At 42.8% G+C, this 15,319-nt stretch overlaps 1 protein-coding gene across 2 annotated transcripts in view; it reads right to left on the bottom strand.

Annotated features, from left to right (window-relative positions):
• The window catches only part of spryd3 (SPRY domain containing 3), a 47,284-nt gene that overhangs the window by 22,684 nt on the left and 9,281 nt on the right, over positions 1-15,319 (bottom strand). Inside the window, exons 6-7 of one of the 2 annotated variants that reach the window (XM_069526329.1) lie at positions 15,108-15,296; positions 484-633 (exon numbers count right to left, since the gene is read on the bottom strand). In XM_069526329.1, coding sequence (XP_069382430.1) covers positions 484-633; positions 15,108-15,296 — 339 coding nt within the window. The remainder of the gene's footprint in view (positions 1-483; positions 634-15,107; positions 15,297-15,319) is intronic. The other variant, XM_069526330.1, reaches the window with a different exon arrangement.

Here is a 15,319-nt window from a genome sequence, read left to right as displayed (position 1 = left end):
ATGAAATAACTAACTAACCCACTTTGGTTCCTGCTCGATCGAGGCTCAGTCGTTAAGAGACACGACGGGAAAATACAATAATATACAATGAGAGACAAATGTTAAAGCTACAGAATATTTTTACTCTTAAGTTTCTATCTGCTTCAGTAAACGTTAGTTGTTCTTTCTGCTCCTCAGAAAACCTGCACTGGTCTCAGAGTCCGTCATCTTTCAGCACCTCGAGTCTAAATGGGTTAATATGTTGTTAGCTCAGCTACTTGTTGATCTATAGGGACCAGAATATGAGAGCATGCTGCAAGAATTAGCCAACAACAGCCACATTAATGCACTCCACATCCTTTGAGCTCATTGAGCTCGACTGCCTTAAATATGACAGTGTGGAAAATTACACGAGGGAAGGGGCCAAATAAAAAAATATGCTTCCCTGTTGAGTGGAGGTGCGTGTGAAGTTGTCAAAAGTTACTCGTTTCTTAGAAAGCTTACCCTTCTTGCCAAACCCAGAGCAATGTAGCACTTCTCCCCGGCATCAACGATCTCCACTTCGTAATAGTGGCAGCGGGTGGTCAGAGGCTGACGGGCCTGGGCCAAACCCACGTCCATGATGCTCTTTCCTTTGCCAACATACTCCAAGAGCTGAGGACGGCAATAAAAAAAGAGGGGGAGAGAAAGAGGAATTCAGAATTTAAGAGATAAAATAAAAAGCGACAAATTAAACAAAAATATGTTATAACACAGGCTCAGATTATCCACTGAGTTATTGCTCTTTCATCAGCTTGTTAAAAACGACGCTACGCGTGATGTAACATCCACAGCTGCGTCCAAACCTTCAGGTCGCATTCAACAACAACGGCCAACCCTGTGAATTTATTCACCATCGCGTCTGTTTTTTACTGAGGCATCAATTAGGGTAAAAAAACGAACTGCATCCATATCAGGTTATTTTTTCCTGGCTAACGTTAGCATACACGGGCAAAAGACTAAATTTGTTCAAATTCTTATTGAAACTATTTCACCATCTGAGATGCACAATTACAGAAAAGGACAAATCACTGAAGCATCTTGAAGATACCAGAGTTTGACCTGAGCCCACGTCAATACTTGAGATAATGATGACGTTCACTTCCATCATACGTCATTTTTCACAGGGAGCGAAAACAACGTTCTTCTGACTTGAACGCTCCGCCGAGCTTTTGCGGAACTTTTTGCACATTTGAATGAATTTGGTTGCGTTCAGACCCGGACTGAGCACTGACCACGGACGTTGAGACCACAGTATCCTCTCAAAGGCCCCGTTCAGACTTGGTATTAAGTTTCCAGCACTTATCTAATTTCCCTGCCTTCCTCTTTAGAAATGGTTCGTTAGGCGACACAAAGGGCCGGCAGGGTGGCTTTGTGAGGGGGGGGGGAAGTTGAGATGGAGACAAAAGATGGTCACAGGATCTCAAGCCCAGTGTTGTTCAGGAGGTGAAGCAGTCACCTGTGCGACTCGCTTTTGCAAGTGTGCCCTAAGTGAGTGGGCACCACGACAGATTGACACCTCCAAATCCAGTCCCACCCGCACTGAACCGCCCATTCTGCAAACAAGTACGAACAGCCATTCGAGACGGCCCGTGTGTTTCCTGATAATGTAATTACTTTCAGGTCTATTTTGATCCTAAGCATCTAAACAGGTGAAGCTGGGTGAGTACAGGTGAGTGGGTGGGCAGCTAGGCAACCACAAAGCCTTTAGGCTGAACAGTGTTTCCATGCCATGTGAGTCCATGTGTGTGAGTGAGTGAGTGAGTGAGAAGAATACGCCCCCGGCTTGAAAGACTAGGATGACAGACAAGGTGGGGGTGGACAAAATTACTTCTGTTATTCAGCCTTTGCATGTACGTATGTGTGTGTGTGTGTGTGTGTGTGTGTAAAGCCGCCTGGGTGTGCTATGTTTCACTAGCCAGACACTTGAAGGACACACCTGGTGGGAACAGCTATTCAACATCTACGTCAAGTGTCTCAATGAACTTATTACCATTTTCCATTTCTGTTATTCCCTGTTGCTTAGTGATCCATCAAACTGAGAGCTGCTCAGAAATGAAGCTAACACAGTTGAAAAGTTTCATTTCTGTCTCTGACCTTGATGATGGATTAAACCTTTTGCTGAGAACTTGTGTATGTGTAGTTTCTGCGTGGCCATAAATTACACAAGTTCTGGTTGACTGCTAAACGTCAGAGAGAAATACAACAATCACCCATGATTCTTTTTAACTGTTGCAGTAGAAAATAATAACAGTTTTAATGAAGTATAGTGCTTTATGTACACAACTTGATGAGCTTTATTTTACTTGGTATTCAACTTGAATGCAAAGCAAAACATGGTAAATGTACACATTCGCTTGTTTGTGTGTTTGTCAGCAGGATTACACAAAAACTACAGAACAGATTTTCATGAGACTTGGTGGAAGGATGGGACACGAGCCAGATAATAATTCATGGATCTTGATGGTTGATGGATTGTTTGTTTTTCTGTTAGTTAGTAGAATTACGCAAAAACCACTTGACAGATTAGCGAACTAGCTTGAAGTGGTGTGAGTCAGGAAAGTCAGGAAAGAACAGTTTTAATTTTGGTGAAGATCCAGATCAGGGGGCGAAGAGCAGCACATTCACACTGATTTGGCTTTACAGGATTATCAAACTCACGCCCGTGGCAATGATTATGTAATTCCATCAGCTTCCAGTTGTCAGTCTGGTTGCATAAAGAAATCTGTCTCCATTGTCTGGTTGAGACAATTCCAACGGTATTAAAAGAGACACTACACTTAAATAGGTTTTTTGAGCTGTGCACTAACTTTCTCTGCTGTTTTTTTTGATGAAATAAATTAATTATAGTTTTAATGGCACATTTACTACAACATTCAAGAAAAAAAAAATCTACATTTACAGTTTGAACATGGCTCATGGAGCAAGACAAACATTCTGTAACTGTTTATAATACATCATAATGCAAGAGCTTATAGGTGTCTGAGGTTTTATGTGTACTCCAAAACCTGCTTCACCTTCATGCCTGGACAACTGCTTTTCTTTTAGGAGAGGAGGAAAGTTTCAGTTTGATGTACACTCAGTCACACCCTTTGTTGCTTCTTGCTGCCGAGTAATGAAGGAGGACAGAAACAAGAGGGCAGAAGAAGAGAGACGTAGCTCTGAGCGAAATAAGTCTCACTGATATAGCTGATAATATCTCTCTCTCCCTCTTTCTCTCTTGCTCTCTCTCCCCTGTAATTCTGAGTGTGGAGAATGGTGATGGTGGTGTGCGAGGCCATGTTTTGTTGAGGTGCTGCCTGGGAAACAGATGCAACGCCCAAAGAGTGGTCCTGCCAGCTTCCTGTCACACCTAATGGGGGAACTTATAGAAACTGAAATTAGGAGACCTCCTCTTTATCCTCTTCTTCATTAACTCGATTAGACAACACATAACAGCTGGTGAGTCAACAAAACTCAGCTGCTGTTAAGTGTTTATTCTTTCCATTACATTTTGTTCTCTCCCTGGGTTGCTTCTTTGGTATTTTGTAATTAAATTCCTCTGTCTGTTCCTCATAAAAGCATATTTGAGTCTGTTTTTCTTGCATTGCCTCGCCTCCTACCTTGTTCTCTTCGTTGCAACGCCTTTACTCGATAAATCTTCACTATAAGTGCGCTCAAAAACTCAAATATAGACATAATTACATGACGGGCTCAAAGCAACTGTGCCAGTTTCATTTGGTAAATATATGAGCAGGCATTTGCCTTGGAACAGCGGCTGAGAGTCCCTGCTCCCATTAATATCTCACTTGGGTTAGATGCCCTCCAGTAGCTAAATCGGACTTGTCCATCAGTCACTGTTGTGTGCAAAGAACAACCAAGAGGAATATCTTAATGGACTGAAAGCCACCACAACAGCACCACAGCCGGCTGCAGACATATTTTAATTTGTCCTTAAAAGTTTTTCTGACACTCACTCATTCCTAAGTTTTAACAGCTTCCTTGTTCAAAGGTGTAAAGTGTCATAACAAGCGCTTTAAAGAGGTCGGACAAGAAAATTCAAAGTGTAACTCGGCACCAAAATATGTGCAATGACGAAAAAAAAAAAAAACAGCTGTAATTGCCATGTGAGAATATTCTGTTACAAAACAAGCTGAGCTTTGTCTCGGATGCAGCGTCACACCTGCAGCTACACCGTGAAGAAGAGTTTAAAATAATAGCGCATCACACAGTGCAGGATATTAAGACTATCCTGCCAGAGAGAGCAATCAGGCCGCAAACTCTCCTCATATGGTCTCACTAAATCTCATTAAATGTACCGACTATGGTGCAAGAACTTGCTTTAATGTTAGCAGAACTTTGCAGTGGCAAAAAAATGTGTATATATATATATCAGAAGGCTAAGATACAGTCAAGACGTGCAGGTTAGTCTTCAGCGAGTACTGGAGAGATTTTAACGTTAAGTTTTAATATTTTAACACTAACCTCCAGGGCTATTGCTTGGTAGCACTATCATCTGCTGCAGGATTGTCTTGGCTCCATCACTGTGAAAGGACTGAAGTGCTCACAATCCTAACTGTCAAGATTCTAACTAGTAAATCTTTTGGTTGTACTTTGAGCCAAGTTGGACGCCCTGAGCTCTCTGGACCAGGTGTACATGAAGGATATCGCTGTACTTTTACTCCGTTCAGTTTTGCATCAAACCTGCCACCCCCCCCCCCTTGAATTGATATTGGACAGGTGATGAGTGATGCCTGGTTTCCTCCAGGTCAAACTGCTCAATCTTGGTTTCATCAAAGAGTCCTTTATGTGCGTTCGTGTGTCGTAGAAGAGGCAACTGTGATATAAAGTCCAGATCTGTGGAGTGCTGCAGGATCTCTGAAGGTCAACCCAAGGCCCCTCTGCTCAGGTTCCAGCTCCTGAAGAGTCGTGGATGTGTTAAACCTCTTACTGTCGCAGTGCCCGTTGAGAACGTCTGTTTCTGGCGGTGCAGATAAATGGTGAATGGTTGTATTTATATCGCGCTTTTCTAGTCTTGATGACCGCTCAAAGCGCTTTACGCTGCAGATGCTGCTGCAAGTTGCTGTAGGTTATCTGAGGACGTGGAAGACGACATGTTTAACTTGGTCCACAGAACTGTTGAGACACACTACCCTGCCTCCGCTGACTGCAGTAGCTGTTTGCCTTTTTATTGTTATTGTTATTATTGAGTGTAAAGAAATCACATCAAGTCAAAATTACTAATCCTCGGGCCCATGACACTACACATGACGGTTCTCGAGATATGTGTTCTCTTGAGAACATTACATTTTTTTTGCAAGCCTGTTTTTGCTTTGACATTCTGAGGAACTGTGCAAATTGATGAGGGGAAAAAAAAGGTAAATGTATTTTAGCATCACAACAACAAAAAACTGAAGAGTACTGAATACTTTGAGTGCACCGTAAAGTTACTTTGCAGATTTAATCAATCAATCGTCCCTGTGAGATTTCCGTTGAAACCTGTGAGAACCAAGGACCTACATTGTTGCCCTTCACAGACACCTCATCACTCATTGGCCATGTGGAGCTTTTCATCACCTTTTAATACATTCCTTTTATTATCGCAGTTACCACTGCTGGGAAGATGTTACCCGAATTAACCTGCGGCTCGGATGCCCGCAAGTATTTCCACCAGAGCTGATTTATTTGGACAAAGTCGTAAAAAGTTACAACTTTACAGGAACGTTGTAGAAAAACACAGCGTTAGTCTTGAGTAAGAGCTAAGAGAATAACAAAATAGTTATACTTCAAGTATTGTTGCATTTAAGTGGAAAGGATGATGCTATATATCATAACTAGACCTCGAAACAAAATCTCAGTAATTGGATTCAGCACGTCTAAATACAGACGACCACGTATATTAATATGTTCACGATTAGCACCAGGTTCACTGACGCAGTTTGTCAGATATCAAAGATTGAAAAAAAATGGCTGTCGTAGGCTTGTTATGCTGAAATAGAAATACTCAGTACTCTTGTAGAGTAATAAAAGTTATTGTGTCCATCTATGGGGTCTAAAATATGTATTTCCTTCTTCATGAAATATTTGCAAAACCAAAAATTTTATATTCCATTGTTAACATTTGTAATTAGAATCGTGTGAAAAATCCAGTGGGGCTTTGTGTCGCGTGACTTCTTTGTTTTTCGTGCTAAGAAAAATAGATAGCGTTGCTCGAGGTAATAAAATCCACAGAAGCCCTTTGTGTGAAGAAACTGAAAAACATTTCAAGGAAAAAAAAAAAACCTTCTTAAATACATAACTTAACGCCTTTGTTCACCGAAATCCCTCAATTGTGGCTGTGCAACAAATAATCATTCTGCTTTTGTTCCTGTGATATTAACAACACAACATTCAAAAGACACGCAAACACACAAAGTGTCTCTCTACACCCGCCAGGGAAAAACGGAGCATACAACCAGCTGCGTGCGACAAAGCTGGAAACACACATGTTGCATGGTGCAGCGGGAGCGGAAAGGTGTGAAGAGCACAGCTGGAGCGCAGGTAATCTGTCCAGGCAACAAAAGACCTGAGTGCAGAGTCTGAGCACAAGCAGCGTCCATTTGAGCGCGAGAGCCGGGTTTTGGGTGAGAGCATCACGACACCTGAGCGTGAAATCAACAAGTCCTCAAACTGAACGACCACGCTTTTGAATAGTGAGAGGGTCAAAAAGATGACCAGCCGGCCAACCGTTAAACTTTTCCCACTAGCCAACGTGTCACGTCTTCCAGGAGTGCGATTCACTTCTGTTGGCCGCTCTGCAACCGACTCTCAGCTTGTTTTTATTAGTAGATGAGCAGAAATCTGCAACGCTTAAACTTAAAAATAATAGGAATTCTACAACACTACACTTTAATTCAGCATTTCAGTGCAGTGGGATCTATTCAAATTTGATTAATGAGGTTATCCCTGGTTTATTCTTTTCTCACGCCGCTCGGGGTCAGACACCTGGAGCCAATCACCACTGTGCCACCGCTGGGTTGCAACAAGTTGATGGGAAAGTTGTGTACTTTCATCCGAGATCACTGTCATGTTGGGATTCATGTCTATTGTTCCAAGAGGAAGACAGGAAACAGGAAACCTTTATAGGTACTACAGCTGGCTCTGGAAACTGGAAAAGGTACGACGACGAACAACGACCGATGACAATAATTAAAATCTAAAAAGACAGAAACGTGATCGGCTCAGACAGAGAAGCAGATGCTCTGAATGGCTACAACAATATGTAAACAAGTTTTTAAAAAATCTTAACTGCTCAGCGAAAAAATGTGTCAGAGGGTAAGACGCATACATCCTGAAGAGTTTTAATCTCCGCACGGAGGGGAGAGGTGGAAAGAGGGGGAGGGAGAGAACGAGATGTTCCAGTAAACTTGGGAAAACCGATAACTGCAGACTCAGGTGCCGTCCACTTAGTCATCGGCCCGCTCATCCGCATCTGAGGGGATTAACTTGGTGGGCACAGCGACTGCTGCGACTACTGAGCCGCACGTACGCAGAGGAAACCCAGCCAAAGTTCTCCTGTAAAGACAAACAACAGAGCAGCAGCATGGTGGCAAGCAAAAATATCATATTTCGTTTCAGATCACTACGAAACATGTTCTGTTTGCCCAAGACACAGTCCACTGGCAGCCGCGACAAAGGTATAGAGGGAAAACCCAACAATCCATATGTGATGGAGTGACTTGCAGAAATCAAGACGTCAGTTCATCAAAGAGTGTTTAATTTATTGGTGTTTAACAAAAGACCCGAACAGATCCATCACGTCTTTATGTGTTGTAAGCTCGACCTGTCAAAGGAGCTCAGGAACAAAACAGCTGTTTGAGTTTATGTCACGTGATCAAACTTCTCTTTCAGCTATTAAAGACTTAACTTAACACGGTTTCTTTTTTTCTTTTACCTACCAACCAGGAAAATGTTGCTGTGCTGAACTGAACATTACCGGCTGAGTGATAAATGACCATTTCACCAGTCTGGCTTGTTCACATTGTGACTACACCCAGCTGCGAGTTGGTAAAGTGCAGAAGTGCAAAGTTACTGTGGGCTGATCTGCGTGAGACCATTTCTAACAGAGACAATGAGGATGAAAACATTTTTTGGTTCTGAGAGTCTCATCTCCTGACGCTGCCCTTGTCCTCTGTCTGGTTCCTCGTTGGGTTACTTCTGACCTCATCACATTTCAATTGATCGGCTGGGCTGCTTTCTTTTACCCAGCACAACATAAACTGCATAAGGACAAGTATTCAGACCACAGCTGAGCATTTGAAGAAAATTTAATTCTTTATTTTTTTATAATTGATTTTTCATGGTTGATAATGATAATGGGTTCTTTTCATCCCAGCTCCTTCCTGTGAACACCATCACAATAACACAGGACTGTCGAAGCACCGGCCCAGAGAGAAGTGTACTATTATTAGTGTTCATGTCCGTATACCGTGATGAAAACCATTAAAATAAAAACATTCATAATCCTACGTACTGTCTGACAGTATTTTAAATGTGCAGTATAATTTGCCAGCAACCCACAAATCAGTCTGAGCATTTCAGACTGAAATTATTAACTCAACCCCAACAACCAGCTGGCTAATGGTTACTTTAATCACTAACCCATGTTCATATAATTTAGACATCTCTGTGTGTGGGTTCCAGTCTGACACATAACACACCTCAGGCAAAAACAAATGAAGTACGAGCCAAGCAGAGGAAAACTGAGGTTTCGCCACTGATGGTCCTTTGACAGACAGTTTGTGTTTCTGTCCTCACATGTGAAAAAAAAAAAAAAACAACCTGTTGCATTCCCAAGACGAGGAGCAGCAAAATAAAGGAGGATCAAAATAAAAATCAATCAAGCTGCACCAAAGTTCATTCTTTCATTATTGTTTAAGTGAAAACGAAAAGAATTCCTGGATCCACCCAGACTCAGATCCTCTCCTCTCGTGTTCGACTGCTTGTGTGAGACTATGTCAAACACATCAGGCAGCAGTGCGGGCGTCTCTGGCCCCCGGAGTTTGGAGACAGTTGAAAATGAGTTTGTTTTAAACACTGAAACTGTTTTATTTAGTGGTAAAGTCTTCTTCTTTCCTTTTTATGGAAATTAGTTTTTTGCCAATATGTTATATCTGTTAAACTCCTGACAGTCTCATGTTAAATTTCCAATTTGTCTTAACACATTTTATTGAGCATTGATTTGTGCTTTAAGAAAAAGTACCGGTATCGGAAAAACCCCATACAGTACTCGATGGTGCCGGACACATGAATAGACTGAGCAGAGAAGGTAGGGAAATATTTGGTGAGGTAGGTATGATGACAGTGGGCAGAAATCTCGGATCAGACACCCACCTATCTAAACAGGAGTGGCACCCTCCCCTCTCCCCAAACTGTAATGTAAACAATTCACAAAGGCGACGATTTAGCTGCAGACAAGTCACTACCATCACCATTGTGCTCCATGCATTCTGCGGCTTTGCGCTCCTCAGTACTGCCTCATCAAAAGCATACCAGTCAGGAAAGTCATTCATCTTGCAGCAATCTTTTCCGTCACCCTGTTTTTTTCCCCCCTCTCCTCTTGACAATCAGTAAGGACAGCTATCATCCGGAACAGTGATTATCCACACTTATCAAATAGCAACCTGTAAAAACTATTCCAGTGTTTTGACCAAGTGTTTGCGAGGTGCTGCTGGGTGAAACAAACCACTGAAGAGCCACAGAGGTGTAATTCATCGGTGGCAACCCAACGATAGATACATAAGTCATCGGAAACCACCACGACTGGAAATATCTGTTGCAAGCCGCATGTGTGAAAAAAGGAGGAAAAACATTTCCGTGCCTGTTAAAATATACACCTCACAGCTCGGGGCTTGACAGCTAAAATGTTATTGAAATCCATAGGAGCTTTGTATATATGGAGCAAAGAGGAGGAGGAGGAGGAGAGAGGAAACAAGGATGGGGGAGAGGAAAAGTGGAAGAGTGGAGACCAAACGAGGAGAGTAGGGAAAAGGATAGTGGAAAAGAAAAGAAGCACAACGACGGGAGAGGAGATGAGGAAGAGGAGATGAGGGAGAGGAGATGAGGGAGAGAGAGGAGGTGAGAAGCAGAGCAGATGCAGATCAGAGGAGACAAGGAGGGAGGGAGACAGGAGGAGAGGAGAAGAGAGGAAGTGAGGAGGAGAGGAGATGAGGAGAGAAGAGTAAAAAGAAGGCTAGGAAGAGAGGAGAGGAGAAGAGAGGAAGTGAGAAGGAGAGGAGGAGAGGAGAAGAGTAGACACTTGGAAAACTTGAGGCAAAGCTTTGGTTAAAACCACTCAATGAAGTGAATTAGAAGTCAAAACCAACACAGAGATTAAGTGAGACCACCTTGTGGCTGACATAATGTTCTGCCCTTAAAACCTAATCTTACCTCATTCTAATCCAGCTCCTCAAACATGTCTGGCCTTCAGAACAAACCTCTACTTTACTTTAACTTCTCCTCCTGTATTTTCATTTCCTCTGCCACACTTTCCTTTTCTTTTGCTTGTTGCTCTTAAAACAAACTTTCTCTTGCTACATCCACACAACTGCGTTTCCATTTTAAAGGATCACCTCAGACGCACACGCCCGGCGTCCACACTACTCCGGAGTGTAAGAGCCTCCGACAGGGAGAAGTTGGGAAACTCCGCTAGGTCTCGTTTCAGTCTGGTAAAACAGATATTTGGAAACAGTGACGTAGACACACACATCTTGCTGATTCTGTCTAGATGAAGCCTTCGTTGACTCGTCAGGCTTCTATCACATGACCCTCTTCCCGGCTGTATGACGCAACATGGAGAATCACGTTCAAGTGTCGGTAACCCTGCTGTCTCTGCTCACAGCTGTTGTTGATTCTGTATTTTACAATAATACAACTGCGTACATGCGTAGAAGATCAGCTGGCACATGCACGCCCAGTGTACATGTGTGGTCACGTGATGTTTGTGTGGACTGAGATTAAAACTGGAGGCTTGTGTGGACTGAGATTAAAACTGGAGGCTTGTGTGGACTGAGATTAAAACTGGAGGCTTGTGTGGACAGCGATGGTTTTAGTTAGAAAACACCTTTTTACAAATGACAATGGTGAAGTAAGGACGTAGCTTCTGTCATCACAGGGAGCAGCTACTGTTACAACAGCTCCCACAGCCTTCTTCAGGGTGAACTTGTCAGAACTTGACAACCTTATCTGTTTGACTATTATCACCCTGACAATAGCGACCACGTCATGGACCTGGAGGCTAATGGCTGCTTGCTCATTAGGAAAAAAAAAAAAAAAAAAAGAGAGAAGGAGAGAAAGAAATGAGTGTTGGACTGTCGAGCGGACTGTTGAGCGGACCGTGCAGCCGGGCGCTCCAGCTGTGAAAACCTCCAACCACATGAGAAAGAGTGAAAGATTCCTTGGAGTCCCCTTACTCCACTTATTGAAATTTTACAACCTGGTGGACTGCCAGGCACTTGGCTCTGGCAACACGTTTCATGCCATTGCCACTCCTCGGTCCAGAAAAACAGAAAAAGAGAGACAGACAGAAAAACAGAGAGCAAGACTGCTAATTGAATCATCCCCCTCACCCTCAGCAATCTGCTCTGAGAGAAGACCTCTGCGCTGCACGTTTGTGTCCGTGACGACTGAGGAAACACACGTTTATCACACACACACCGACCGTCGTCTCCGCAGGGTCGCTGAGAGACCCGCCAGTGCTCCTGTGGTTAACTGTTTGAAGCGGGAGCTCGCACCTCAACACAGAACAAAGGTGTTACAGTTCACTACTGTAAAGTGGCGGTTACGCAGAGCTGTGATACATCTGATGACAAAGTTGTTTCCAACAATGAGCACCATTCACGTGGCTGATAGAAGCTTCTTGAATCATAGTTTAGTCTGTGTCTGAGAAAACAACCCTGCATCCGAACTCTGCCAAATATCGGTCATTATTAATCACTGTGCAACGCTTGAATTTGGCCCGAAGCTAAGGTGGAAAAAAATCTGTTATGCCATTTAACAAAGTGACTAATTAGCCATGCTGGCTGGCAAGGCTCTCGTGATGGTAATGTGGCTGTGTCAGCAGGTTGGTCCACCATTTGGTTCGGGCTGAAATATCTCAATTGTTAAATGAATCGGTGTGAGACTTTAGAAGTGACAGGAGGATGAAGTTTGTGATCACCTGACTTTTACTTCTAGTGACACCATCAGGTGCAGATAAAGTGTTTCCCATGAATCATCTAGACTGTGTCAACTCGCCGTTCTGTTATTTGTCCCACCGCGGTTTCATTATGAACCAAAACAACGTGTACAAGAGATCTCGTGCAGTCGTGTTACTGCGTTCTTGCACTAGCACTTGCCTATGGTCCATAAAGTTTTTACCGTTCACACAGACAGTCAGACCTGTGCATCTGTGAGACGCTGATTCATATTCACTTGTGGCAAAAGACAAAAAAAACCCAACAGTCTAGACGCTGATGCTGCATCTATTCTGGCGCAGCATAAATATACACATTGGATGTCCGGATGTGGCCATGAGCGTTAAACCTTGGTAACAATGAGCAACAGTGATTTTGGGGTAAAAAAAAAAAAAATGTCTGTGGTTCTCAGTTTCCAGTGCTTACAGGAAGTCGAACATGGCTCACCGGAAAAAACGTAAAGGCAAACTCTGCTGGCAATGGTGAAGGAGTCAATCCTCGTTTTAAAATAGGTTTAACCATATTCAAAATTCATTTAGGTGTGAAAGAGGGATACCTCTAGTTTTTCAATTTTGAAGTATCAAGTATCTTTTCATATTGTTCATGTGTAATGAGATGTCTTCAAGAAGAAATGACAGACAGGATAGATGTGCTAATTGTTTCTCAATGATTCATTTCCACTTTCAGTCTGTGGGTGTTTTTTGATTCCTGACGTCTCAGGACGAGTCTTGAAAACTAGTTCTGACAGAATTTAAAAAAAAAAAAAAGACCCCAACTGTGTCGCAAAGGGAACTTTAGAGAAAGACGTTACTAACTACAACAGGAGCAGGATGGAGCTGCTCAGACAAACAAGGCAAAACTTTCTTAGACCATTTTCTACAAACACAATAAGTAGCCTAACCTCACCTGCTGCGTCACCAGATCAACAAGTGTCCCGATGTGACACAGCGGAGAAAATACAAACCTGATCAGGCTTGCAGGAGGTAATTACAGTGAACAGAAGAATAAATAAATATAGTGTGCAATGCAACGCGACACAATAGTCCTGAAATAATCACAATAATCAGGATTCAGCTCTATTGTCCTTTTTGAGCCTGACGTCTACGGTGATGTTCTTTACTCCGTCACATATGTAAATAAAGAGATTATTAGAAACACCTCTCATCAGGCACACAGATGATCAGCAACAATATTTAACCATCCGAGGTAACCGGACTACAAGCTATGAAACAGAGTTATATTCTCCTGTAGAAGTCACAAGGAATCATACTACGATGCTACACTGTTCAGTCTTGTACCTTTGCCTTTGTCACATTTTCCAATATTTTTATGGTCACAATTCCTCTCGTAGTTAGTCGACCTGGTTCCAGACCGTAAACTCTATGTAGGATCTTCTGAAATGGTGAGGCATTGATCACATCATGAAGAAATCAAACTACAGCTGCAATCATCAATATTATCACCTTTGCAGAGGAGGTTACCTTTCCATCTGCAACTGTTTGCTTTTTCTGTCGGTTGGTTCGTTAGCAGAGTTACGCACAAAACTACAAAACACATTACCACAAGGCTTGATGTGTGATTTGGTGCAGATCTAACACATTTAAATGTGGTTTCATAAGGAGACTGTTGCCTTGGCAGTGATATGAGCTCCCTGAACGTCCTAGTTTAAATCAAGTCTCAGCTTCACTCAGCTTTATTTCCTCAAGTAGCTCTGTATACCCCCCCACAACCACCACCGAACACATGGCAGGCAAAGTTTACAACTAGTCGATGAAACGTCAAACGTCTTGAAACGTGTTCATTATTTCACCAAAAACACAACTGTTAAAGTGTGAGAGGTCTTTGAGTTACACCAAAAGCAGTGTGTTGTGTGAATTAGGTTTAATTAGAATTCATTAGCTGTAATTGGTGTATAATGGTATAATAACACACAGGACTACAAATCATGACTGCAATTAAAGTGATTACAATGCGGCAACCAAAGGCTGACGGTGGTTCCTTGAATAAGAGACGTCTTAAGATTTATATGTATCTCTATCCGTGGATGAAAGTTACCCTGCTTGTGTGCCTAAGATCTGAAAGTTGATTTGCCTGTTGAACTGATTTGAACTGTTGCATAATCCCCAACTATGAAGAAGCAAAGAGGGAATGAAAGACGAGAGACTCAACGTCTTCACTGACAGTCTGCTGTTTATCTTGTTACTGAACCTGGTGTCTATACAGAACTCGGAGGAAAATCCCCGAGCTGATGTCATGAAGCAACCTGCAAAAACAAAGGTGACCCAAATCCAGTCACGGCAAGATGATGATGGGACGAGACAAAATCATTTAAATTTAAGTTATTGTGTCTAGAGCTTTGCCTGAAGCATTAAGCACGGCTGTCAACAACGAGGGATATGTGAAACCACGAGCAGTTGAGTGATTCGTACACATGTGCAAGGAAAACACACAAACTATACAACATGTATTCTGTTTGTTTTCACAGTAATAATCACCAATGCCTCCGATTCTATGCAGTCATGTTTAACAATTCTGAAAATAGCAGCAAAGTGTTATGTTCCATCATCTCGTTCTAAGCTAAACTACAAAAGATGAAACTGATACTCATCCAATGTAATTCTCAATAACGTTCCGGCCACAGCGGATGTGTGAGCAGCGCGCAATGGATTAGTGTTAACAAGGTTTTTGTTGTTGTTGCAGGACCGGAAGATTTGCAGTTTCATACTGAAGAGTTCTGGTATTTAGTTGAGTACATTTTATTCAAGGAAACACAGTTGTCATACCAGAAACCTCATGTAGCAGCTCTGCAGCAGATCAGCCGGTCCCGAGCGCCGCGCGGCCCGAGCGTGAGGAAAACAAATTTACTCCATTAACCAAAAGAGATTTTCTTCTTCTTACCGTTCCGCTCACCCTGACGTCGTAAAGCCGACCCCAGTCATCCTCATGGCTGTCAACCATCATCATACTCTCATCCTCCTCCAGGAACCACTCAGCCTGCAGGTCAACCTTCACCTCCTCCCCCATGGAGTGCATCCCTACAGCGGGGAACAGCCCCTCAGCCAACACAGGAACATCCACTGAACCCACCTGAGCGGGAGAGAGAGAGAGAG

Source organism: Paralichthys olivaceus, chromosome 6 (genome assembly GCF_024713975.1).
Source record: "Paralichthys olivaceus isolate ysfri-2021 chromosome 6, ASM2471397v2, whole genome shotgun sequence".
NCBI lineage: Eukaryota > Metazoa > Chordata > Actinopteri > Pleuronectiformes > Paralichthyidae > Paralichthys > Paralichthys olivaceus.
This window is presented reverse-complemented; position numbering and strand designations above follow the sequence as displayed.